Source organism: Rhipicephalus microplus, chromosome X (genome assembly GCF_043290135.1).
Source record: "Rhipicephalus microplus isolate Deutch F79 chromosome X, USDA_Rmic, whole genome shotgun sequence".
Classification (NCBI taxonomy): domain Eukaryota; kingdom Metazoa; phylum Arthropoda; class Arachnida; order Ixodida; family Ixodidae; genus Rhipicephalus; species Rhipicephalus microplus.
The window spans coordinates 198,685,692-198,709,748 of NC_134710.1; the positions used below are offsets into that span (position 1 = coordinate 198,685,692).

Below are 24,057 nucleotides of genomic sequence, written 5' to 3' on the forward strand. Positions count from 1 at the left end.
GCACGCTCGTTTAAAAAAAAAGAAGAAAACAATTTTCGGATGCATCATACCGTATTTATTCACCTTTTCGGTTGGTTTTCGGTTGTTTGGCTACTCTACAATTGGCAGCTGCGTGCGCTTTTCCTGAGTGCACGAACGAGAGTCTCTCTCTACTTTATAGTCACCGTAAGTGGCGGATTGTTGGTGGGGTATGGATGGAGCAGAGCGGCGGACGCGATGAAGACGCTGGCGCTCAACTTCCTTGGCTCGCGCCTCGTCGGCGTTACCCGCGCGCCGTCTGCATTCTCGAACGTTATCGGACGCATGGACACATGAACAGACGGATGGACACACAGACGGATGAACCGATCGGCACTTCGCCCCTCTCATCATTCATCACTGCGTAGATATGTTATGATTTTTTTATTGCGAGAACACTACTCGGTTAGATATGGGATCCTGCTCTAACAGAAACCCGCGGAAAAAAGGGGCACATCAATAAATTTATCTCGCTTATTCTACACAAAGGCGCAAGTATATTAGAGGACGAGAAACTACCAGGCCACGGCAGCGGGAGAGATTAACGCGATAAAGTCACGGAAGAATGCGGTTTACGTCGAAGGTCTCCAGATGGCGCTTTCAAGGAGTTGCCAACTTTTACATGCGTTTCTATTGAGGCGACGCATAAAAATCACGATAGCTGCTTGTACAATATAAAATTTGTAAGATTTTAATCTGCAACATCCCTCGATAGACGTGACTGACATTTTTGTTGCAGTTACTAGTTGATACTGCCAAACTGAAGTCCGTACAACACTTTAAACTAGCTCCTAAACGGTCCCTGACGCACGGCGTCTGCACTTGCACATGCGCGCACCCCTCGTTCCTGGTTCATATGTTGTACGCGCGCATGTAAAGACGTCAGACTCAGGAGTTTCGCGGACATGCATCTGTCGACGTAGGTTTGAGAAGTAAAACCCTACTCCCTCACACAGTTCACTGCGCAACCAGGTGCAACTACAGCATACGAAACAATGGCTGAGTGAAATAATAAATGTATTTGCAAACTGAACGCTCAGAAAAACTGCTGCGAATTTCTCTCCGCTAGTCAGACGCATCACCGAACCGCCGTGAAGTGCTTGCTGGTTCGCTTGCCTGTACGACTGCGAAAACCAGGACAGACGCAATAACTCCACACTCTATAAAAAAAAACATTCTGTGCTACTGCTGCGTTGCGAATCGCTACGGACGTGAATGATTTCAGTTTTACTGATTTCCCCAGCTTTCGCAAAGCAGAAGGGAGAGAGCTCTAAATACAGGGCATTGCGAACGCGTTGGGTATGGCGAATTATTCGCATCTAGGTCTCCTGTTATTGATCTGAGTAGCCTTGACGGCGAACCATAGTATCATTTATTATGAAGCTTAACAGACTGTCTGACCGCAGTGTGCGACGTACAACAGTTGACAGATGACGCCTGGGTGGGATAAACATCGCACATGCCACGACCACCGATATCTGAAGTCGTCGCCACCACACAGCATTACGCACGTAGCACTTTGAAGGCTCTAAGTCCCGGCTTTCACAGGAAATGTGAAAACGCACGTCATACAGCTAAATCACAAAATGAACTCGACCACAATCAGTTTTTTTTTTTCGCCATTGGTCTCCGCGATTACCGGTTCTATCTTGGAGGCATCAATTTTGCATTCCGTTGTGCACTGAGAAAGTCGATACGCATGTATCTCCATTCGCAGTATATACAAATGGAAGAGAACTGCCAACAGGACATTTGAGCATGCGTAATAAAAGAGTTCAATGCACAGGAAGCGAGAAATCACCAGGGCAATCTGTGCCAGATAAAGCGAGCTTCATGCCTCTGATCTCATAGATTGTTCGTGTATGGACTTCATTGCTTTGGCATCACGTGTATGTCCAAGTTTAACGCATTCAGGCGTTACAGAACGAACATCGGAGTGCTTGCCTCGAACTCAATGTCATGCAATGCTCGCTTGCATTTGTGTTGCCAGTTGCAGCAGCACACCGAAATAAATGAAACATCTTTTGCATTGTGCCCACATTTCGTTTTGATGAGCTTCCAACTTTTATGAAGCGAGGCTGGATTAAAGAAAGAATCTTGCCAGATCCTTGATTTTCAGGAAACTGTGCCTCAAGACGAACGAAAGAGGAGGGACTTCGTACGTTCGCTTGCGAACGGCTCTCTGTGCACTGCCCATTTATGGCCAGCGCAGTGATGGGGGTGCTAGTGGCGGCGTTTTTCGCAGCGCCACTTGGACAGAGTCTGACGTCCATAGATGACCTTGGGAGGGAAAGTTCCGAGCAAAAGGCCGTGATCACTTTCGCGATCTTGGCTTCCTCGCGTTGCGCTGGCAGCACCGCTTTGGGCGATTTCTCGGTGTCTGCACGCGCTTTTGACGCCGCAATGAAGGCGAGTGCTTTGAACATTTCCACCAATGGTTCTTCACGACGTGGTGGCAGTATGTTCTGCCGAAACTCAACAGCGAGCAGCCATATCCCGCAAGGACAAGGCGATTGCCCTCAAAGTTTCTAGTGCCCCAGTGAGGTTAGAGGCGTTGACTTGCACCTCAGCAAGAAAACACCGAGAGTGGGCAGGAACATATATAGCTGGTGCTATCGGGGTGAGCTTCGTGGCGGGAAAGTTCTCCTGGACAAAGCGTAACGGCCAGTGTTCTTACCTAACTTCATGGCTTCAATCTTTCCGCGCTTTCTCAACAACTTATCAGCTGTTCACACACACAATGCATGCACAGATACATACGCACGCACACACTTTCGCAAACACACAAAGAAAAATGAACTGTGCCTGACGTGAAGTGGGGAAAGCATGCAAAGACCGATACTTTGGTGGCTCAAAGTAAGCATGCCTACTCATTTTTTTTTTGCATCTTGACTTCGCAGTCACGAACAGCGTATTCCTTTTTTAATTTACGATCAATGACGTCAATGCCGGTATTTCCCCAAAGCTAGCTTTAAAAAGCTGTCACGTGAAAATTTGGAGCCGGTGAGTACGCCCCAGAACACATATACTTGGGCACGGTGGGCGATTCCACGTGGAGTGGCTTTGAACGAGAGCGCGCTGACAGCGGCGCGCGTGTTTTAGGGGCGAAGCTCTTCTTCATGGAGGAGTTTTATTGTGATAGCAATTATATAGACTCTCCCGGCTGAATTTAGCCGCCGGCTACGGCGTTGGCGTCAATTTCATGTACAGTATACGTATACTTAACTCTATATATATGAAAACGCAAGAAACAAAGAAAATCCAGAAAAAAAGACTCCGGTGCGCGGAATCGAAGGTGGGACCTCCGCGTCGGGAATGCGAGAAGTCAACCACTGAGCCACGGAGAGGTTGTTTTCTATATTTCCGGTTAAACTTCACCCACATGGTGCTAATATAAAGATAATACAATGCACAACAAACTATCAAAAATAACTACGGCATTCAAGCATTACTATACCACATCACTTCTTAGAATTCCCTAATGGTCAGTAGTGTTTCTACCCTTTCAAACCATAACAATACACATTCGTCTGTTCTTACTACCTCGAGAAACCTAGAAATACTTTCTTTAAGATACTACCTTGCTTGTCTCTTGTCAGGGTCACAGAGAAATCCAGTGATTCTAGAGGGCCATATACTGTGCAAGGCCGTCAGCTTAATAAAATCGAAAGTTAATCCATCATAGATCTCTATCGCCAAATACTTGATTCCATCAGGGTCTAACGGAAACTCTTTTTTAAATTTCCTTTGTAATATGTCCCAGAAGTAAACACCTTCCCAACAGTGCAGAAAACGTGGTCAATAGTTTCCGATTTCTTACAGCTTAGACAGTAAGATCGCCAAGGCATATCAAACCACGCTCCTCTAGGAAGGTTCTTACAGGTAGTGTTTTTTTTTGATAGCAATTATATGGACACTCTCGGCTAGATTTCGCCGTCGGCGTCGATGTCGTGCACCGTATATGTAGACCTTTCTATATATATATATGAAAACGCAAAAAAGAAAAAAAATATCCAGAAGAAAAGACGCCGGCGTGCGGAATCAAACGTGGGACCTCCGCGTCGTGAATGCAAGGAGTTAACCACTGAGCATGTACCCATGGCGAGGTGTTTATATCTGCCACTTACCGCTGTTGGCGGGCATCTCGGGGGGAAGGAGAGCTTTCGTGTTTTTAGCATTATCAGCAAGATGGCGCAATGAGTGTGTGGCAGCTCTATTCCCTCACGCGTACTTAGGCCTGCGGAGAGGGGGATAGTGGACGATTTCTCGCGTGCCCTTATCTCCCGGTGGTGAGAATCATACGTCTTGGCTGGCGTCGGGCTTGAGCTGGAGTGATTTTGTTGTAGTTACGGTGCGCACAAAGGTCACTGCAATCGTTGCATAGCCTCCGTTTGCGAAAAGGGCGCGCGTTTCAGACCCAGCGAAAAAACAACGGAGACGCTTATTCACGTTCATCTGTACCTGTGAGTACGTTTTGTGCGTCATTTGTGCACAAAAAAGGCGGGACGCGTTCTTATCAGCCAGCCATTCCGCGCGTGACCTTCCAATTTGTTGCTATATCCCGTTCATTGCTTCGCTTTTGCGGCAAAGCTGTGAGTTTTTTTTTTCTTTCCTCTATGCTCCTCTTAGTCTAACCATGTCCTACGTGTGGCATCAGCCACGTAAACGAGATAACAAAAAACCAGAAAAAAAGGAACGCAGTATCTTTGGAACAGTATAATAGACGACAGTGTTTCGTAGAAGTACATACATACTGCAGTTAAGTGAGAATATCTTAGATGGCGATGTACCGCTACTCTGTGATTGGCTCCTGTTCAGGTTGTGCCTGGGTACGCGAGGAAGGAGTTCTCCCTACACTCAGTTTCCTGGCCAGTCATGGCACGTGCCGGATTGTTGGTGGGGAATGGAAGAAGCAGAACACCCGGCACGTTTAAGATACTTCCGCTCTGTTTCCTTTGCTCGGGTCTCGTCGGTGTTACCCGCTCCGTCTGCATTCTCGAACAAGATCGGACGCATGCATGGACGAACGGAAGGATGGACGGACACACGGACGGCTAGACGATCGCACGAATGGAGAGACAGATAGAGAGGCAGATGGACAGACAGACCTACCTACCGACAGACAGACAGGTGGATGCACGCATGAACGGATAAACGCATGGATGAACGGATGAATGGATGCACAAACAGATGCAAAAATGGACGCACGGACGAACTCATGGACGAAGACATGTACAAACGCACGAATGTATGAAAGCGTGGACGAACATAAGCACGGATGGACCTATGGACACATCTTCCCACTCATCATTCACTCCGTGGATATGCTGTGATTTTTTTTTCTTTCTTCGCTGCTAGAGCTTTAAGACAGAGGGCGCGTCACTGATGTGTCCTTGAAGGAAAACTGGAATCAATAAGGATATGTATTTACAGACGCCGTATTATTTGTCAAATCGAATTGATCATCCTTTAAAATTGAGGGAATACCGTCCCGGGACTGGAATTTTTGCAAATTCTTTTTTGTCAGAACAATACATGAGTGGAATGGGCTCACAAGTGTACAAGTGTCTGCTGTAAATGAAAATTTGTTTTTTCCGAATCTGTAACCCCCCTGCTATAACGCCTTCGGGCGCTGCTGGTATACTTCGAATAAAGAATAAAGGAAACACAGAGGGACATGTGGAAGATGCGAATGCTTACGAAATCATCACTGCAGACCTACCGTTTTTTTTAAGCAGGAAATTGCAAGGGAAAAGATCTACGATGATTCTCGGGGTAGTTCGTTGCTCTTCGAAGCTAGAACGGAAGTATAGCGGACCAAGACGTACCGAGCAGAATACAAAGGCACAGACACGGTATGTAGTGTATGTGGAGAGGAGTAGGAAACGGCTGAACATTTAATATTGTTATGTAAAAGGCTCCGCCCTATATTTAAAGCTAATGACAGTGACTTTTTCAAAGCATTGGGGTTTAGGGAAAGGGTAGGCAAAATAGATTTTAAATTGTTATAAATAACCAGGAAAAGGCTTACTGATTGGCGGCTACAATCGAGACTCGAGTGAAATTGAATCCTTAAACACACAGTGATAGTACTTAACTTTATGGCTAGGTGGCGTGAGCCACCACCCGACCTAAAGGGCACAGCCGGATACATCCATACATCCATTCATTTTGTGACACTCGAACAAATATAGTTTCACCGCCTTGAATATACTTTTTCAGTGTTCCACACCATATGTCACAGCCATTTTGGTAGCCAAAATATTTTTATTCGAAAAGTATTGCGCCTATGTATTGCACTGAGCATGGTGAAGTGCTAGAACGTTTTGAAGAGAACACATTTTTTTGTGACTCACGTGAAAGCGTTCTGAATTTCACTGAGAGATTGATACATAGCGTAATAACACAACAGTAGTAATGTAAACATAAAGCATTTGATACGTAGGGTTTAACGTCCTCAAAACACCATATGACTGAGAGACGCCCTAGTGGAGGGCTCCGGAAGTTTCGACCACCCGGGGTTCTTAACATAGAACATGTTGGCAACATATGTGCATGCGTATTAGGCCGAACGCTCGTGGTACCAATAGTAAGCTTCGAACACTACACCATCGCCTCGGTTATTATGTAAACAAAAATCGGTATTAAAATGATAAAAGATACTGTCCACCTAAGCTTTCTGAAAAACAACTCAGACGACAGCACGCAATATACGGACGGTTGCCACGTGACAAAAACGTTTTTTGTCTGCAAAATGTTCTTGCGAGTCACTGTTTTCAATACAACAAACTAGCATATCTTTTTCGACCACATATGAGATGGTCGCCAAAAGGGCTTCACGAAAAAAGGCGCGTCAGTGATGCACCTGATTTCATGATGTTTTCAGGATGCCTATATGAGGTTTTCATGGAATGACCAATCTCTAAGACTGTTCACATGATTGCTTCAAAACCGAACGTTCGAAGGCCGAATGTTGGCGGGTGATCGACTAGTAACTATCGAGAACCCGACAACGTCAAAGACTGAGCGGTAGCTGGTGAGTAGGCCAGGTGACCTGGAGTGGCTGCGGAGCGGAATCATTCTGGCCTATTGCTGAATGTTGCCGGATTGTCTACGTTCTGAAGCAGAGCGAAACCGATGGAAAGCATGCAAGACACAGGCAACTAAAGAATGAACATGACACCATGTTCGTAACTCAGGAGATAATCTACGAGCTCAGTAACATTTTGTCACAACGCTACACTTCACGGCACACACAGGGGCAAGTTACGGTCTCGTATTTACGGTTTAAACACATTTGTTGGGGCCCCGTAGCTCAATTTCAGACTATTGGCAAGACCCGTAAGTAAATATTGACTGATTTGCTCAAGGTTCAGTCATTCATCATTATTCGTTTATCAATCTCCTTTTCTTTTTTGGGTGTTGCTGTGCATGAAAGAGTGAACAGGAAAGCGCTTGTGCATCTGCAGATAATTTATATCAAAACACCCCTCGGTATTTTTTTGATGTATACGAGTGAAGGGATTCACTGGTTTGACCAAATTCTGAAGAGACCCTCAAATTGCTTCCTGGCTTAGAACGACAAAGCATGATAGAGCTGCTCTTCCTTAGTCGACATCGTTACATTTTCATTTCTTGCTGAGGGAGCGATTTAGAGGGATCCTACGCCTCAAGACAGTGCTGAGAAGATCCGAGGCTTTAGCTGTGTCTGCAATCTTGTGACTTGTGGCAGATAGCATTGCATTAGAGATCCTCGGCGCTATCTGTTCCCATGAACTTTTTCGTTTGAGTGCTTTGTTCAGAGCTTATTTGTGAATTAGTTGCAAAAAGACACGAGTAAATTATGACTGTAGGTTATGAAGGCCACAATATTTTAGCTTGCTGTGTCATGCTACTTATGTAGCAAGGCCCGCATACTTGTAACCATCAGCGTCAGCTAAGTTGCAAGTGTCTGCTTTGCGTTAACACAAGGGGTAGTAAAGAGTTGAGAGGTATGCCTGCAAAGTGGCGCAAGTCTCACCTTGTGACCGTGTGCCAGCGAACCACTGTGGTGTGATGAATGGATCCGATGGTGATGACCAGAGCCACTGGGCTGCACAAGAGCTATGGCAAGCAGGGTTATGCTGGCTGTGGTGAGCAGTGCGCTGAGCACCAGGAACATCCAGCGCATAAGTTTCTGGTGGGGGCCCCACGACGACCAATTAAGCTCGGTACTAGACCAGGCGCCGGACGAGATGTAAGAGTCCTCCCAGCAAGAGCTGGTGTATTCGTTCGTGAGCATCTTGGGCGGCGTGTGGGAAAACCCAGTTTACGGCAGCGCTTGTGAGGACCAGCTGTGGAGCCGCCCCTCCCGGGCTTGCCGGTGCTCTGCGGCAGTGCACGCGACCGCCCGCTTATGCTGTCGATGGCCAGGACGATGACCGATGATAGTGATTCCAAAGGGTGGCACATACCCACAGCGAGCTGGAAGTGGCGGAAACAATACATATAAACGGAATAATAATAATAATAATAATAATAATAATAATAATAATAATAATAATAATAATAATAATAATAATAATAATAATAATAATAATAATAATAATAATAATAATAATAATAATAATAATAATAATAATAATAATAATAATAATAATAATAATAATAATAATAATAATAATAATTTTACATTATTATTATTATTATTATTATTATTATTATTATTATTATTATTATTATTATTATTATTATTATTATTATTATTATTATTATTATTATTATTATTATTATTATTATTATTATTATTATTATTATTATTTTGTGGAGCTTTATGGCGAAAGGGCCATGTGATGGCCAAAGAGCGTCATTTCATGAGACAAGGGATGTGGCCATTCTTTCTGGTAGGGCCTTAAAATTTCACGCACCATGGCGGGTCAAACATAGCAGTATTAAAATTATGACAGTGACGTCAAAGGTGTCTAGTGAGAATGCGTGGCGAAGGATCGTGATAATAAAACTACGATGATAACTGGAATTAGCACAAATGCCTCTTAAACGCCCTTGTATACAAAGGTCGGGAGGCCTACATGTGCTGTGTTTTTGTAATAACCGCAGCAGCGACCCCTCCTCAGAGGTCGTGCTATGAATTCCCTCGGTAAATCACTTGAAAATCTTGCACCTGGTTTGAAAATGACAGCAATGAATCAATTTTGACAAGTGGTTTCTTACCGATGAACATTGCAGGGTGGAGTGGTATGTGTTGTTGGCAGCGTAATGGGAAGAATGGTTTTCTAGGGGTGTCTAATTCCTCACATTCAATTAAAATTTGAAGCACAGTTGGTGCTTCACCACATCTCTCACACAATGGTGGATCATCACCAGACAAAAGTATGAGTGTGTTTTGTATGTGTGTCGTATCCTTAGCCGTGATAGTCTAACTTGTGTGTCAGGCATCACTTAAATTATGCCGGCCAGTGACGGAGTTGTGGCTTGGTAACATGCAGTTTATTTCTCGTATGCTTATCCAATGTGCGCTGCCAGGAAGCCCTGAGGTTTCGTTTGAGAAGAAGTTTCAGATCCAGTGCAGGGATCGCCATTGTTTCTAATAATAATAATAATAATAATAATAATAATAATAATAATAATAATAATAATAATAATAATAATAATAATAATAATAATAATAATAATAATAATAATAATAATAATAATAATAATAATAATAATAATAATAATCATAATAATAATAATAATAATAATAATATTAATAATAATAATAATAATAATATTTTATACACATCCATAAGAAATATAAATAAACGAGCCTGTCTAAGTCCCCAGGACTTCTGCGACTAGGCCCGGCAGAGCCGGCTACAGCGATGTGCACACAACGTAACAAAACTATTGTTGTTTGCTTACCAAGAAACAGACAAACGATTAACACCATTATATTTTTACAGGCAGTAAATTAAAATGAGGAAGAAAGAAGGGACAGAGAGCATACGTGGCATACGAATAGACCATGTGATTTCACAGCTCAGCGAGTAATTTCTTTAATTGCCTTTTTGAACTCGCTGAAAGAAATTCGTCATGTAGTGCATTGAAAATTTTTGGAATATATGCACTTCTACATGCTTCTTCATATCTGGTAGAGAACCGGGGTACTATAAGCGCTTTTTTTCTCTCAGGTGTCGACGCGTTACATATGGCACTTTAAAGTCATCACACCAATTGTATCTTAGAACAACTGTCTTAATAAACAAATCCTTGAATACACAAAAGCCCAAATCCCAATAAAATAGTACTGGAATCTATCTTACTACCGTAAGCTACACTTTTTAAAATATTTGGAAGTAAACTATCAATGCGTGTTTTCCAGCGTTCTGTGCAAAATGCAAAAACTGTTATCCCATATCTCACTGCACTATACGCTAACGAATGAACTATCGTTTTTTTTTTATTGGTAGAGGCACCGAGCTTTTTTTATTGAAAAGCAGACATGCCACACTTCTTAGTGTAGAACAAATACATGACATGTGAAGCTGCCAAGACATACCACTATGAAAATGTACGCCTAGGTATCTGAATGTTTCGACATTTTCAACTGCAGAACATTTGCATGTATTGCAATGTTTGGTGTGAATAAAAATTGGTATATTCATTTCTTGTGTTTTTAGAGGGCTTCGAGAGCAGATATGTTTTGTTTTTTTTTCGTTTACAATTACGGAATTTTCTTCAAACCATATCATAGCATTTTAAATTTCACTCTGAAGAGAATTAATCGCTCTTTCATAACGCATGTGACGTGTTAATAGCACCGTATCATCTGGTTACTGGTACACATTGGCTTTATGAATTTCCAAGGGGAAGTCATTCATAAATAAATAAATAGCAATGGTGACAACACCGATTCTTGTGGCACACCAGCAGTAATATATTTTCTATTGCTAATTACCTCCCTACATCCCATAACGACCTGTGACCTGTCTTGTAAGTAATTATAGAGCACATCATAAAAAGGCCCCTTAAAGCTAATAATAATAATAATAATAATAATAATAATAATAATAATAATAATAATAATAATAATAATAATAATAACACAAAGATAACATTTCAACAAATAGTACGTTGAATAATGAAACCTTTGTTTTGAATACAATGCAGGGGACTGCATGTGGCTCCTTTCCCAAGGGGGTAAGGCATGAGCCTCGCAGTCTATCCGGTGATAGAAGAAAGAGGTGTATTGGTCAATAAGAAAAAGAGAAAAGTACAGCCACACTATTATAATTAACAGTAATCGTGATAATGCAACATCTTCCTTCATTACTTGCGTCAAGTCAGATGCATTGACGTTCTCAGACACTGAGTGTCTTCGTCCTTAGTGCAGGGGTATAGGCAGAAATTTTTCGTGGGTGAAGCGGGAGGAAGGCACGGGCCCGGTGCGCCACCCCCTGGTTATACTCTTGACGTAGTGTCTGACACGCTAACAACCCTTCGTAATTTCCTGTAATCTTTACACCCGCTCAAGCATATGGAAAGTATTTCGCTACCGCATAAAATCTGTTCACACTTTTTATGTGTTAGTACTTATTTTTGTTATAAACACTATTTAAATACACTTTAGTACTAGGCATCAGTAAAAAAGTAAGTGATTATAATATTCTACGGCATTTCTTTAAAAATTATATTTGAATGTTATATGTCAATGTAATATATTTCTCAAAATAAATTCATAGTTGATTGAACATGGCATAGCCAATTGTGAAGTTGTGCTTCAAACATATAGAAAAACAATACCGGAAAGTAATCTGAATTATACGAAGCATTTTCTTCACCTTGGCCTATAGCACAGGAACATCGTGAACTTGCTTACAGCGCTGTAAGTAAGTTCACGATGGATCCTAACCAACTGGCCCAACTAACCGTCTTACAACACAGGAACAGTTGCAGGATCTCGGTCAAAAAGCATAATGCTTGAGATTTTTTTCTGGCGAGTAAGAACTGCAATATTTCATCTGCTAACGCCTTTATAATTTTGCCTTATACGAATTTTCAAAGCATAGTAATACAATGAATAAAGAAGAGTAATAAACGTTTACTAGCCGCAGATATTTTAGCATACTATACTGAATGTCTACCCAGCAATATATTCAATTACGAAAAGGCAACAATACAGATGGCTCCAGAACATTGTGAAGTATACGGCTTCACAGCATGCCATAAAATTATTGTAAAGATTTAGGCTGAAACTAAAGCCAACGTATTTCAATAATCGTTGATATAAAAATGGGTGAAATCATGCGTGAAAGCTTGACGATGAAAAAAAAAAGAAATTGTAAGGTTGGTGTGCCAAAAGGCAGAACAGGGTTTACAAGTAGCTTTGACTGGTAGCCAAGTTTCTTATCTTCATAGCACTTTTCTTACCTTCTACGTTTCCTCAATCGGTAGAACTTGATGTGAATCTACTTGTTTCTGAATGTACACATAAACGCGAAACTCCCAACAGGGAGCCTGAATATTGTGTTTTTGCTGAGGAAAACATTTCTAGGTTTCGCTTAGCAGTTTGGTAATGAAACACACCAATGAGTTCAAATTATGTCTTTAGCATAACTTCTACTCGTTAGCATTGCACGCATACATCCTTGAATCGTCGAAATAGATACTTCTCAGCTATATTACTGTTTTTGATTAAGTGGATCGTTGGAAAGCACAGCGACGCGTACCACCATCTCTGTTGGAGGGGAAAAACACAACTTCATGGTCTCTCAGCTGCGAAGTCAAATTGAAGCAGGTTCACTAGGTCTCACTTTCCTAAAACATTGACGCACATCAATGCCTTCTGAAACAATGTGCTTTTACGTGAACGTGTTTAAGAAAACTTTTTACAAAAACTCAGTTCTTCAAAATTATATTTTTTTACTGCCAGATAAGTTTCAGCTTAGTTTCAGTTTATTGAGCATTTTTTTTTCACAGAATTACGGCAAGAAAACGCAAGTATGGGAGCCAGAAACTATGTTAGCAGCTTGACGAGGCTTCTACCTCTTTGTACTTGGCATCGCAGAAACCGCAATTCACATATATGAAAACTATTGAAAGTCGATTGTAAAGCCCCAGGAAATCATTGAATAATACAAAACAGCACATTACACCAGAGTTTCAAGTTTAGTTAAAGATGAGCAAGGCATACACAGAAAAAAAACAGCAAAACTAAAACAATAAAGTAGTGCACAGTCAATCATGAAAACAATATGCATCTTGCTAAACGGCTAACAGAAACACTACAAATTATAGAGAAAGTGTACAAAATAATTATACGAGAAACACAAGTTCTAAAATGGTACAATAGAAAACATTGCGAAGTGAATTGTGACATATCTTATTCGTTAAAAAGAAACGTTACATAAGAAGTAACGACGTAAATGACATATATACACACATCAGCACTAATATAGGTATTGTTCTTTTAGACAGTGTTCTTGCCGAAACAATTGGGAGAAATTAACCACGCGCCGTCATTCTGAAGAAGAAACTTAAGTGGTTTTTTCAGGTATATCAAAGATGGCAGTGTTTTTAGGTATCTCCACGGTTCAATCATTATTCTTAAGTTGAAACTTCTCTATGCCCTACCAAAATTTATTGTGCATCATTTCTGTCGCAAACAGGCAGTGAATAAAGTCACCTTATGAGAAACCACCATCTTAAAAATTGCAAATAATAGTATACTGTTAGACCACTTCTTTTTGTAATGTCCTCGTACATTGAGAGTAGGATCATAAACAAATAAACAAACAAAAGTATAAAACAAAAAAAGATGTCTCTACTGCGTACCATCGAAAGACGTCAACCAGGTCGGTCGTTGAGAGTTGAACGTTTGACTGTGGGTCATATTCATTTTGTTCCTTTCCAAAATTTTCCTCGATGACAACGCCATGCATGAAATATTGCGGGGCATTCGTGATACTGTGTAGCGCAGCTTCTTGAACTGAGCAGAGTTAAATCACTTATATTGCTTATATGCTTGTTTAGACTGCTACATCAATATGCCTAGCATTCTTGCTTCGTCACAAAATCATAAAAATTCTGCACATTACTCATCCAGTTTTATTCATTCGAATTACAACGCTCGCAGGTAAATGTATGCAGACGAGAGTTCCAAAGTCGGGTGACTGCAGTGGGACTCTCGATTACCAATAACAATAAAAGACTTCACTATAACAGTATGTAATATTACAGAACGTAAGTTGAAGTGAACCGTGGAAGCACCAGAAAACTACAACAAATAAGTAAGAGAACAAAAATTACACTCACAGCAATACAAGTACATCATAATCAGTTATACAAGTGAAATAAGCAGGCCTTAGAAGAAAAACCAGTTTAAAATTTCCAATTGCTTACACTTTTACATTACAAATTAATATTGTTTTCAGCCTAATTATAGAAGAAGAAATTTTCAAGTTCATTTTTGAATGTATGTAACGATGACAATGATATTAGTGAGTAGGGTAAATATTTCCAAAAATTAATGACTGCCAACGAGGAAGTTAATTTGCCATAGTTGGTGTTACATTTAGGTAAAATAAAGTTGTAATTATGGGTGAACCTACTGCAGTTGGTGTTAGTGAGTAATCTAGCATCGATTAAATCAAACACAATCTGTTTGTTCAGTTCTTTAAATTACATCATCATTAAGTGAAAAAGAAACAAGTCAGACACAGTAAGAATGCGGTTAGGTTGAAGGAGCGTGGCAGCATTGGAATAAAGTGAACTGCTGGTAATGATGCAAATGACCTCATTTTGAATGTGCTATACAGACGAAAAATCAGTGTTATTGGTATTACCCAATGAACTAATGCCATAGGTGATGTGGCTATGTATGAAGGCGAAGTATACAACGACAATAAGGCTTCAAGTGAAAAATAATAGACGAGATTTAATGAGTGATCTTATACTAAATGCTGTTTTTGTTTAACATTATGAACTGTGTTTTAGGTGGGTTTAAAATTAAGTTGTTTATACGAAATCATTTGACAACATTGATCAGTTCGTTGTTCAGTTTATTTATCAGAATAGTTGATGACATGGAAACAGTCGTATCGTCAGCATAAAGACTAACGTTAGAAACATTAAGATAAATAGAAAAATCAATATTAGAGGTACAAAACAGCAAGGGCCCAAGAATAGAACCCTGTGGTACCCATTCATTTATTATTTTACCGCTAGAACTAACGCTCCTTATGCACATTGATTGTTCGCGATCAAGTAGGTAGTTTTTCTGAATGTTAAGGATGAACTAGTAATGCCTAAAGATTATAATTTGGTGCCCCGCCGCAGTGGTCTAGTGGCTAAGGTACTCGGCTGCTGACCCGCAGGTCGCGAGTTCGAATCCCGGCTGTGGCGGCTGCATTTCCGATGGAGGCGGAAATGTTGTAGGCTCTTGGGCTCAGACTGGGGGCACGTTAAAGAACCCCAGGTAGTAGAAATTTCCGGAGCCCTCCACTACGGCATATCTCATATTCATATGGTGGTTTTGGCAAGTTAATCCTCACATATCAGTCGATTATAATTTGTTATATAAAGTATTATGAATGTTGATGTCAAAAGCTGTCGTGAAATTGAGAAAAAGTTGACCTGCAAAATTACCGTTGTCGATGGAAGAGTTCAAGAAATTGTTTAATGATAGCAATAATAAACTCATAGAACGAGCAGCACGGGCAGCAAATTGAGAAGGTTTTAGCAACTTAAACTGGTTGAGGTACTTGTTATTACGTTTCAAAAATGATTTTTGTTAAGTCTGCTGAGGGAGGACAAAAAGAAACAGGTCAATAATTACGGACGTCTGTCATTTTACATTTTTTTGTGTACTGGGTTTAGCTTTCTTTATTAAGCCCGTAAATATGCCAAGTTCAAAAATGACAATATTTATAAAACTTCGTACTTCCAAAATATCTGGAGCAGCAAGCTTTAAATGAATAGCTGATGTGTTGTCTAGCCTAGCGCTAGTTTCTTAGATTCAGGATTGTATAATAGACCTCCTCAGCAGTTACAGGGGAAAAAAGGAAGTGGTACCGGGGGTAATGTGTTATGAACGTGCTGTGAGCGTGTCCTTATAGATTTTCTAGAATTAATCGCTGAAAGACTCCGCTATGTCAGATGACTAAGTGAAGATTTGCTAATTATACCTTATTTTATCAGTTATATTACAAACCTGAGGTCTGTTAAAAAAGTCATTGAAATGTTTTCATTATTTTTTTAGCCCATTCTTTGACTTACGAAGTTCTTCATCGTTGTAAATCAGTTTTGATTGTTTGCGAATGTTATTCAACGTATTACTATATTTTTATAATTCTCTCTCGGAATAATATTAAATGCCTGTCTTTAGTTTTACTGTAAAGGCTATCTTTTTTTCGCATACCCGTTAACAGGCCTCGAGTTAACCATAGATTGTGGCGAAACCTAATTTTTTTGCACTTAACTGTTTTAGAATTTGCATACACAGCTTTAAGCAATATGGAGCCAAATTTGTGTAGTGCTTCCTCGGGATTTGGAAGCTGCCAATGGAGGTTCATGTCAGCGCCCTGAATTTCCTTGAAGAAGTTTTTCTTATGGATGGTTCAAGTGAAGTGACACGCTTACGGCGAGAAGGTTTACATCAAGAGTTACAAATACAGGAAGATGATCAGTTATTAGAACATCGGTGACTCCTGTGGTTGGCGTTGGTGATATTTTACTTAATACGTGGTCAATGAGAGTGTTCGTTTCAGTTGTTGAGAATCAAGTAGGTGAGGATATTAAGGACACAAGCCAAAGCCAAAAAATAAATCACTATACACTGTGGTACTTTTATTATCTGTATCCATTACGTTAATATTGATGTAACCAGCCAGGACTACTTGCTTATTTTCAGCAGTGACAAGGATCAGTCAAGTAGCCAGATTGTGTAGAAAATGTGCAATAGATGCTGATGGGGATCGGTAAATGGACACAATGATCGGTTTATTCACACAACCGGAAGTGGAAAAGTCAGCCTCAATCCCCATGGACTCACAATTCTGAACACTAATGATATGTCAAACTTGCGTTTGTATTTAATCTCGGAAATTATTAGGATAGCTGCGCCGCCGTAGTGACCCGAATCGCGATGACAGTATTGAGAGTTTTACAATCACAATTCATACAAATTACCATCGCAAGATCCTAGCCATTTTTAAGTACCACATAAAAATAAAAAAGAATGACAGAGCGAGTCAGTAAAAGCAAGAATGTTTTCATAGTTTTTTGGCAAGCTACACGCATTGATGTGCAGCAAAGATCAAGTAGAATAAGCAAGCAGGGATTCAGTTTTCTTGAAAGGAAGCAACAACATGATGCAAGACAAAAGCTATGGGGTGAAAAAACAAACAAAAACAAAGCAAAGTTATCAACGTCAGGTGAGCATGCGGAGATAAAAGTCAGCATTAATCTAAAAAACCCTGCATTCCTCACCCTTGTGGGCCTTGATATGACAATTATCTGTCCAGAAGAGTCATCATTTCTTCTCTTTTTTTTTAAGGCAAGCTCCTTACCAAATAGGGTTTGTTGGCAATGGTAAGATGTTCATTGACAAAAACTGGACGGCCATTACTTGAAAATAGTCCTATCCGGGGAGTATGCAGTCACGCTGTACGCGCATTGCGAAGGAATTGATTCTTTTTTTCATGGAAACAAAAGCGGGTGATAATGCACCTGTCAGCGGTTTCGCTGGCCACGCGATGTACTACATCAATATTTGTCGATGATGTAGGGCATTCAATCACTTGTCCAATAGTTTTCAAAATAACTACGCAGTCCTCGCCAAGGCAATCTATTTCACCCTGCTGCATGGTACCACTGTTGGGAACAGTACAACTGGTACTGAGTTTGAATGCCACTCTTAGCCTTACTGTTTTTGCAAGGCTGTAATAATTAACTTGAACCTATGTAACTGTGCTCTCACCATGATATACATTTCGTTCCGGGGAGGCATTGATTGCTGGTAGGCGCTATAAATATATAGGCTTACCTTTAGAAACGATTTTAAAGCGCCCATAAATAGAGATGTAATCGTGTAACACTTTGTCAGGGATATGAATCTTCGTGACTCTCCTGTTATGTAATTAAATTTCCTGTACGCTCCGAATTTCCTGCCCTTATCTTCAAGGCTGACAAGCTCTCAGTGAAACACTTAATGAACAAAGAGGTAATATTATACAAAAACACTTTTTGTGTAGAAATATGGCATAAACGGACACGATCAATCAACGCAGTGTTGCAAAACTGTCTCCAGTATTGCGCCCAGCTGAGTCGCTCTGTGAGTTTAGTTAAGGTGAAAGCTGTGCAAGCTTAGTGCTCACATAACTATATAGTGCAGCTGGTATCCAGTGTTCAGACTCATTTTGTTTACCAGTGCAGACATGGTGCCCCGTTCTCCGAGCTTTATTTCAAGTCCACATATTTTCCAATGAAATCATTTGCTGGCAATATCGCGCCTTGCCTGGCTCAATAAACTTGGAGAAATGCATAGCAAGAGCGGGGGAAGACGTTTGCGCAGCTTCAGCACACAATCCTGCCACGCGTTCGGCTTGCTTCCCTTTGTGTCCCGTTGGGAGCAGGTGCGCTAGTGTGCGGATTCTACCGACCTCTCTGTATGCGCTTCGGAAGAGATAAGGGGAGGAATTCAAGTCACCTCTCGATTGCCTACTTTAAATTCGATCCATCAGAGGCAACGAAATGATGCAGGCTGCATTCAAACTCGGTAATCGCACTCCACCCTCTCCACCAGGCTCAGTCCTACAGCGTGCGATGTCATGCATGGACGCACAAGTGGAAGTTATTTACTCGTCCTTCTTATAGTTCTTGTGGTTTGTGCGTAACTCGTATCACGTAAAAACAGCTCTGGCCAATAAAGGTGAAATTTTGCTATTTCAATCACCAAAACAAGCCACAAAAGTTCTAAAATACACAAGAGCCGCTAATGACTATTAATCCTAAAGTTTGGCGAAAGCGATTACAGCAGGAAAATTCATTTTGATATCCTGTTCACAAAGATTGCAATAATTATTTCCCATAAGCAGTCATATATTATGCACTGCTCAGAATGGCTGACAGGCTCCTTAAACTTATTTTGTACTTTCCCAGTTTTCAAAACACTTGAAAACACGTCAATGAGTAGACGTAATTTTCTCCTTGTGCCACGGGGCTCCACCGTGCTGGTCTATGCCTTAAGGTACCAGACTGCCTGAGGTACTAGACTGCATTTTTAAAGGAAACGACAATGCTTTAGGTCCGCGTGCTCAGACTTTGGTGCACGTTGAAGAACTCCAAGTAGTCGAAATTTGTGGAGTACTCCAATAAGGCGTCTCACCTAAGCATGTGGTGGTTTTGGGACGTCAAACCCTACATATCAATCAATATATTTGTGCCATGGGTACTGCCAACATTTTTCTCAAAATTATTTGTACACATCTTTTTTTAAGCAACTGCTCTAATAACTAGCCTCGATATAATCAAAGGAGCAAATATTATAAACTCACAATCCCTCCTGCTGAAAAAAGAAAAAGTTGAAAAAAGAAAAAGATTCCACATACCACTTGGAGAAGGGCTTCCGACAACGTAATAAATGTGCATGCAATCACAGAAACACTTCTATAGAGCCCTCCGCACAGGTAATGTGCAACGAAAATATGTAACTACTACGAAAAATTACAGAAATATGAACGATGGCATGCAACGCGAGAACGAAAAAACGAAGACCGAGAAATCTAAAAACGCAAGGCAATCAACTTAACGTGCACAGAGGACGCACTTTCTACAATTGCCTCTGCCCGTCCGCTTCAAGCGCACACGCAACGCACCAACATGCGCAATGGAAAGGCTTCGCTTCGACAGAGAAAACGACATGAATCAAAAGCCGTCACTATCCTCGGGATAACGCGAAGTTGATTCCCGTTGATTTTCACTCTAATACAACTGAATTTATTTTCACTACTACTACTTTGTTTAACGACTGCTTTCTTAAATTTTGTGTAAAAAAATTGGGCCGTCTCGTACTCTGAAGGTCGCAATCAGGTTCCGAAGGGAGAGAGGGAGAAGATGTAACAATGTTGCTATAGTTTTGGTGCGGCGAGCGGAAATGTTTTTAGTTTCCCGTTTTAGTCTGTACGGCTACGTCTCGTTTAGCACGCACCCGCTTTTTGGTGCGTTCTGTGTCCACAGATTGCTTCGGTGTATTAGTCTGCATCAGTGGGTGGGTTGATAGGCTTCCTTCTAACGGGATTTAAAACAGATACACAAATTATGGCAGGTTAAGCAAGAGGTGTGCCATTGTTTGGGTCGCCGTAAAGACAGAAATATCAAAATACGAAACATCGACTATGAATAGGCGATGTTTTAAAAAATAAAAAAATAATTACTATACGCAATAAAATTCATGGAACATAGAAGCAACGAATGGGCATATTTGCGAAATTTCCTTCCCGTAGAGAATTTTTTCTCCGTGGGTCTGTTGCGTTAACATAGAATTGCCACCGACACTGAGGTCCAGTTATATTGTATTGTAATCTGAGAGTCAGGATGAAACAAAATTTGACATAAAACCTAAAGCAGTAAAAAAAACTTACTTTTCAGCGGATTCCTTTGCCAGGAGCGTGTCACACCGCTAGCGAGCGCTTCTATGAAGCCTGTGCTGTCAGAGAAATGGCAGTACTGACGATGCTGAAAAATGGTCTTGCTCGTTTTAATGTGCACGAGTGCCGAAGGAAGTGGTCTCTGAAGGCAGTCATTTCCACAAAGGAAAAGTATGCAGCTGCGGTAAAATAGTGCCAGGCCTAAGGGGCAGGAAAAGAAGCGGAATGAAATATTCCTCTTACGTCTTCAGCGTTAGGTGTTTTCGAGTGTGCTTTTCTGATTTATATGAGCTGGTATTAAAGTACCTCTTATTGTCCTCGCTCTTTATTCTAAATCCACACATCATACACATTAGACTTGCTTGGTGTTGATGACAGAAACGGGCCCTTAAATATATAATTGACAAAATTGTCGTAACACTATATGGGCCACGCACACACCAAGCTACTATCACGCATAGAACACGAAATATTAATGAGTGGCCCTGAAAGCTGTGGAACCAGAAACTGCACCTCTAATTCCAGTTTCAGCTAATCATTTATGGGCAAGTCATCCACCATTTTGTTCTTTACAAACGCAGCCCCTGGACGACAACCGGTTGTGTTTGTCGACGTGCCTCAATAGTATCGGTGGGCAATGAGAGCCTTAGCAAGTAGACCACTGATTTCCTACACTTTACTTCCTTTATTTAACAAAATATCTTTGAAGAAATGTTCCATTTAGCTACACGAAGACTACAAGAGATTTCCTTGAACTCAACGAACCTTCCTTTTATGTGAAAAAGTCTAAGCATGGGCTTCTTTACCCTAAAACAACTTGAAAACGCCCTTTCCACTATGGTGATTGGGGCTGATAATTGAGGTGACCAGAAGTTTTTGGGACAACAACATCGGCTTCTGCTGTTCTCACATTCTTGAAATAATCTATGTGTGCCAAAAATGCACAGCACGATGCTAGATTTATATCATAACACGTAGGCAACGAAAGATACCTGCCATCTTTCAGTAAAAGTGGTGAATTCCTGGCTAATCACCGTGACTGCGCCATCCATCACTCAAGCTATATCGACACGATGGGGCTGAACACTTACTTGATCTGTCGATGAAGTCGATGTCATTTAGCGTGAATGAGTCGGACTAAATACGTACGCTTAAGGCAAGTTATTAGCAAAATAATTATTTGGACCCCAGCTGCGCACTCCTCGTCTGAGATGCGATTAGGTTATTCGTCTAATACTTGTGCTTTCAGTATTTGATAGCCCGATCGTTGTGTAAATTAAGGTTTCAGAACAAAAGGTCCACTACCGTAGACTACGCCGAGGTGTTCGTAATGCTGCCGTAAAACTAATAGTTGTGCGAGTTGGTTTATATTGGCCGAAAAATTTCATTGCGCCCAAAAACCAAGGCCGAAGATTGCTGCAAGCCGGTATGGTATGGTGCTGACAGAGTTTTTGGTGCTGTAAAAAGAATAAAAATAACTGCAGCAAACTGTTACAAATCACACCGCTGGGGTGGTCTAGTGGATAAAGTACTCGGCTGCTGACCCGTAGGTCAGGGTATCGAATTTCAGCTACGACGGCTGCATTTTAGATCGAGGTGAAAATGCTGTAGGCCTGTGTGCACAGATTTTGATGCCCGTCAAAGAACCCCAGGTGGTAAAAATTTTCGGAACACTCTATTACGGCGTCTCTCATAATAAAACGTTGGTTTTGCGACGTTAAACTCCATTTATGAATCAATCAGTCAATGAACGGTACCGAGTTTGCAAAGAATGGTAAACTGTGACTGGCCTTTTTTGTCGTGGCGCTTGAAATAACTCAGGCGTTTTACGCTAAAAAAAAGTACGCTGATACTGTATCAGCGTATAGGCCCTCATTGCACATCACGGAAAAGAACTTGAACTCTTGAATTGTACTAAAGGTTTGTTTTTTCCTGTTGTGCTGTTTTTGTTATTATAATTCATGACTAAGTTCACATAGGTCCAGTGAAGATTTCAGGTGCTTTTATGCACTACAATTTCGGAAAGTAAACGCCTCTCCTTCGTTCCTTTTCCTTTGTCCATGTATTTAGTCCACGCCAAAATTTTGCGATGTAATGCTGCCATTTATTCATTGTATTAGCTTTTCTTCATATTTCGGCGACTTCATTGAGCATGTTAGTTTTACCATTTGCCTTGGGCTTACTAGAAAAGAGAGCACGGTGAATCGCATCTAATGTACACAATCACCAAGCATCTGTTATCTACTACAGCACTCCTTTCACCGGCACCAGATATTTTATACTTGATTGTGTTTAACACTTAGTGCTGTTGGTAAAACATTAAATTGTGGCTGATTGCCCTATCTAAAGGAATCGGTTTAACGCGAAAGTGATTGATTGATTGATTGATATGTGGGGTTTAACGTCCCAAAACCACTATATGATTAAGTGTCACTATATGATATGAAAGTGTCACATGCCTTTATAGGTAGCTGAGCGTTTTATTGATGATTAATATGTGGAGTCTAACGTCCATAAATCACCATATGATTAAGAGAAACGTCATAAAGGAGGGCTCCGGAAATATCAACCACCTCGGGTTCTTTAAAGTGCACCTAAATATGAGCACACAAGCCTGCAGCATTTTCGCCCCTCTCGAAATCGCAGCCGTCGCAGGTGGGATTCCATCCCTCGACCTGCGGGTCAGCAAGCGAAACTTTTAGCCACTAGAACACCACTACGGGGCGTAGTTGAGCGTTTATTATGCGTTACGTGAGTAAGTGACAGCAACAAATTCAAGCATGACTTGCCGTGAGCGGGAATCGAACCTACGACCTTCGAATAACGCGTGAGATACTCTACCACTGAGCTATCACGGTGGCTATCCCCCTCACCACTTATTTATTATTCGTCATTTTTTCACCCACTTTTCTTTCTTCCTATTTACGTAACATTGGTTCTGATAACTTCCGCTACACATTCCTTGGCATTATTGTCTGTTAGTTTTCATTATTATTGTGTAAAAACACAGAAAAACAAGCCCTTAGGTACACATTTCTTTCCCTTAATCATTAACGAGGGTCTCGTACTGGCAGACTTGGTGCCGTTAGGTTGTATACGAGGGACTATTGACCAGCTGCCACCTCGTAATAAGTTCACGTGCTAGGTGACGCCATACAGGCTCATAAAAGAGTGTGCCACAATCGCCGCCATGGCTACAGGTGGCGCTGACTGACACTCCCACGTTTAAAATTCATATATAAACCCAATAAAGTGGCTGGTGGAATAGCCGCCGAATTAACTCAGTGGTAGAGCATCAAACACGTTATTCGAAGGCCGTAGGTTTGATTCCTGCTCATGGCAAGTTGTTTTTTCACCCACTTTTCTTTCTTCTTATTTAATACATTACATTGGTTATAATAACTTCCCTTAAACA

General features: G+C 41.1%; 2 protein-coding genes across 2 annotated transcripts in view; one reads left to right on the top strand and one right to left on the bottom strand.

Moving 5' to 3' along the window:
• LOC119187693 (endochitinase) overlaps positions 1-8,394 on the bottom strand; it is a 23,369-nt gene extending 14,975 nt beyond the window's left edge. The window contains exon 1 of the mRNA XM_037435771.2: positions 8,039-8,394. Within this exon, the coding sequence (XP_037291668.2) occupies positions 8,039-8,299 (261 nt within the window). The 5' untranslated portion in view covers positions 8,300-8,394. The remainder of the gene's footprint in view (positions 1-8,038) is intronic.
• The window catches only part of LOC142775925 (neuronal cell adhesion molecule-like), a 935,753-nt gene that overhangs the window by 481,167 nt on the left and 430,529 nt on the right, over positions 1-24,057 (top strand). The gene's annotated exons all lie outside the window — the stretch shown is intronic.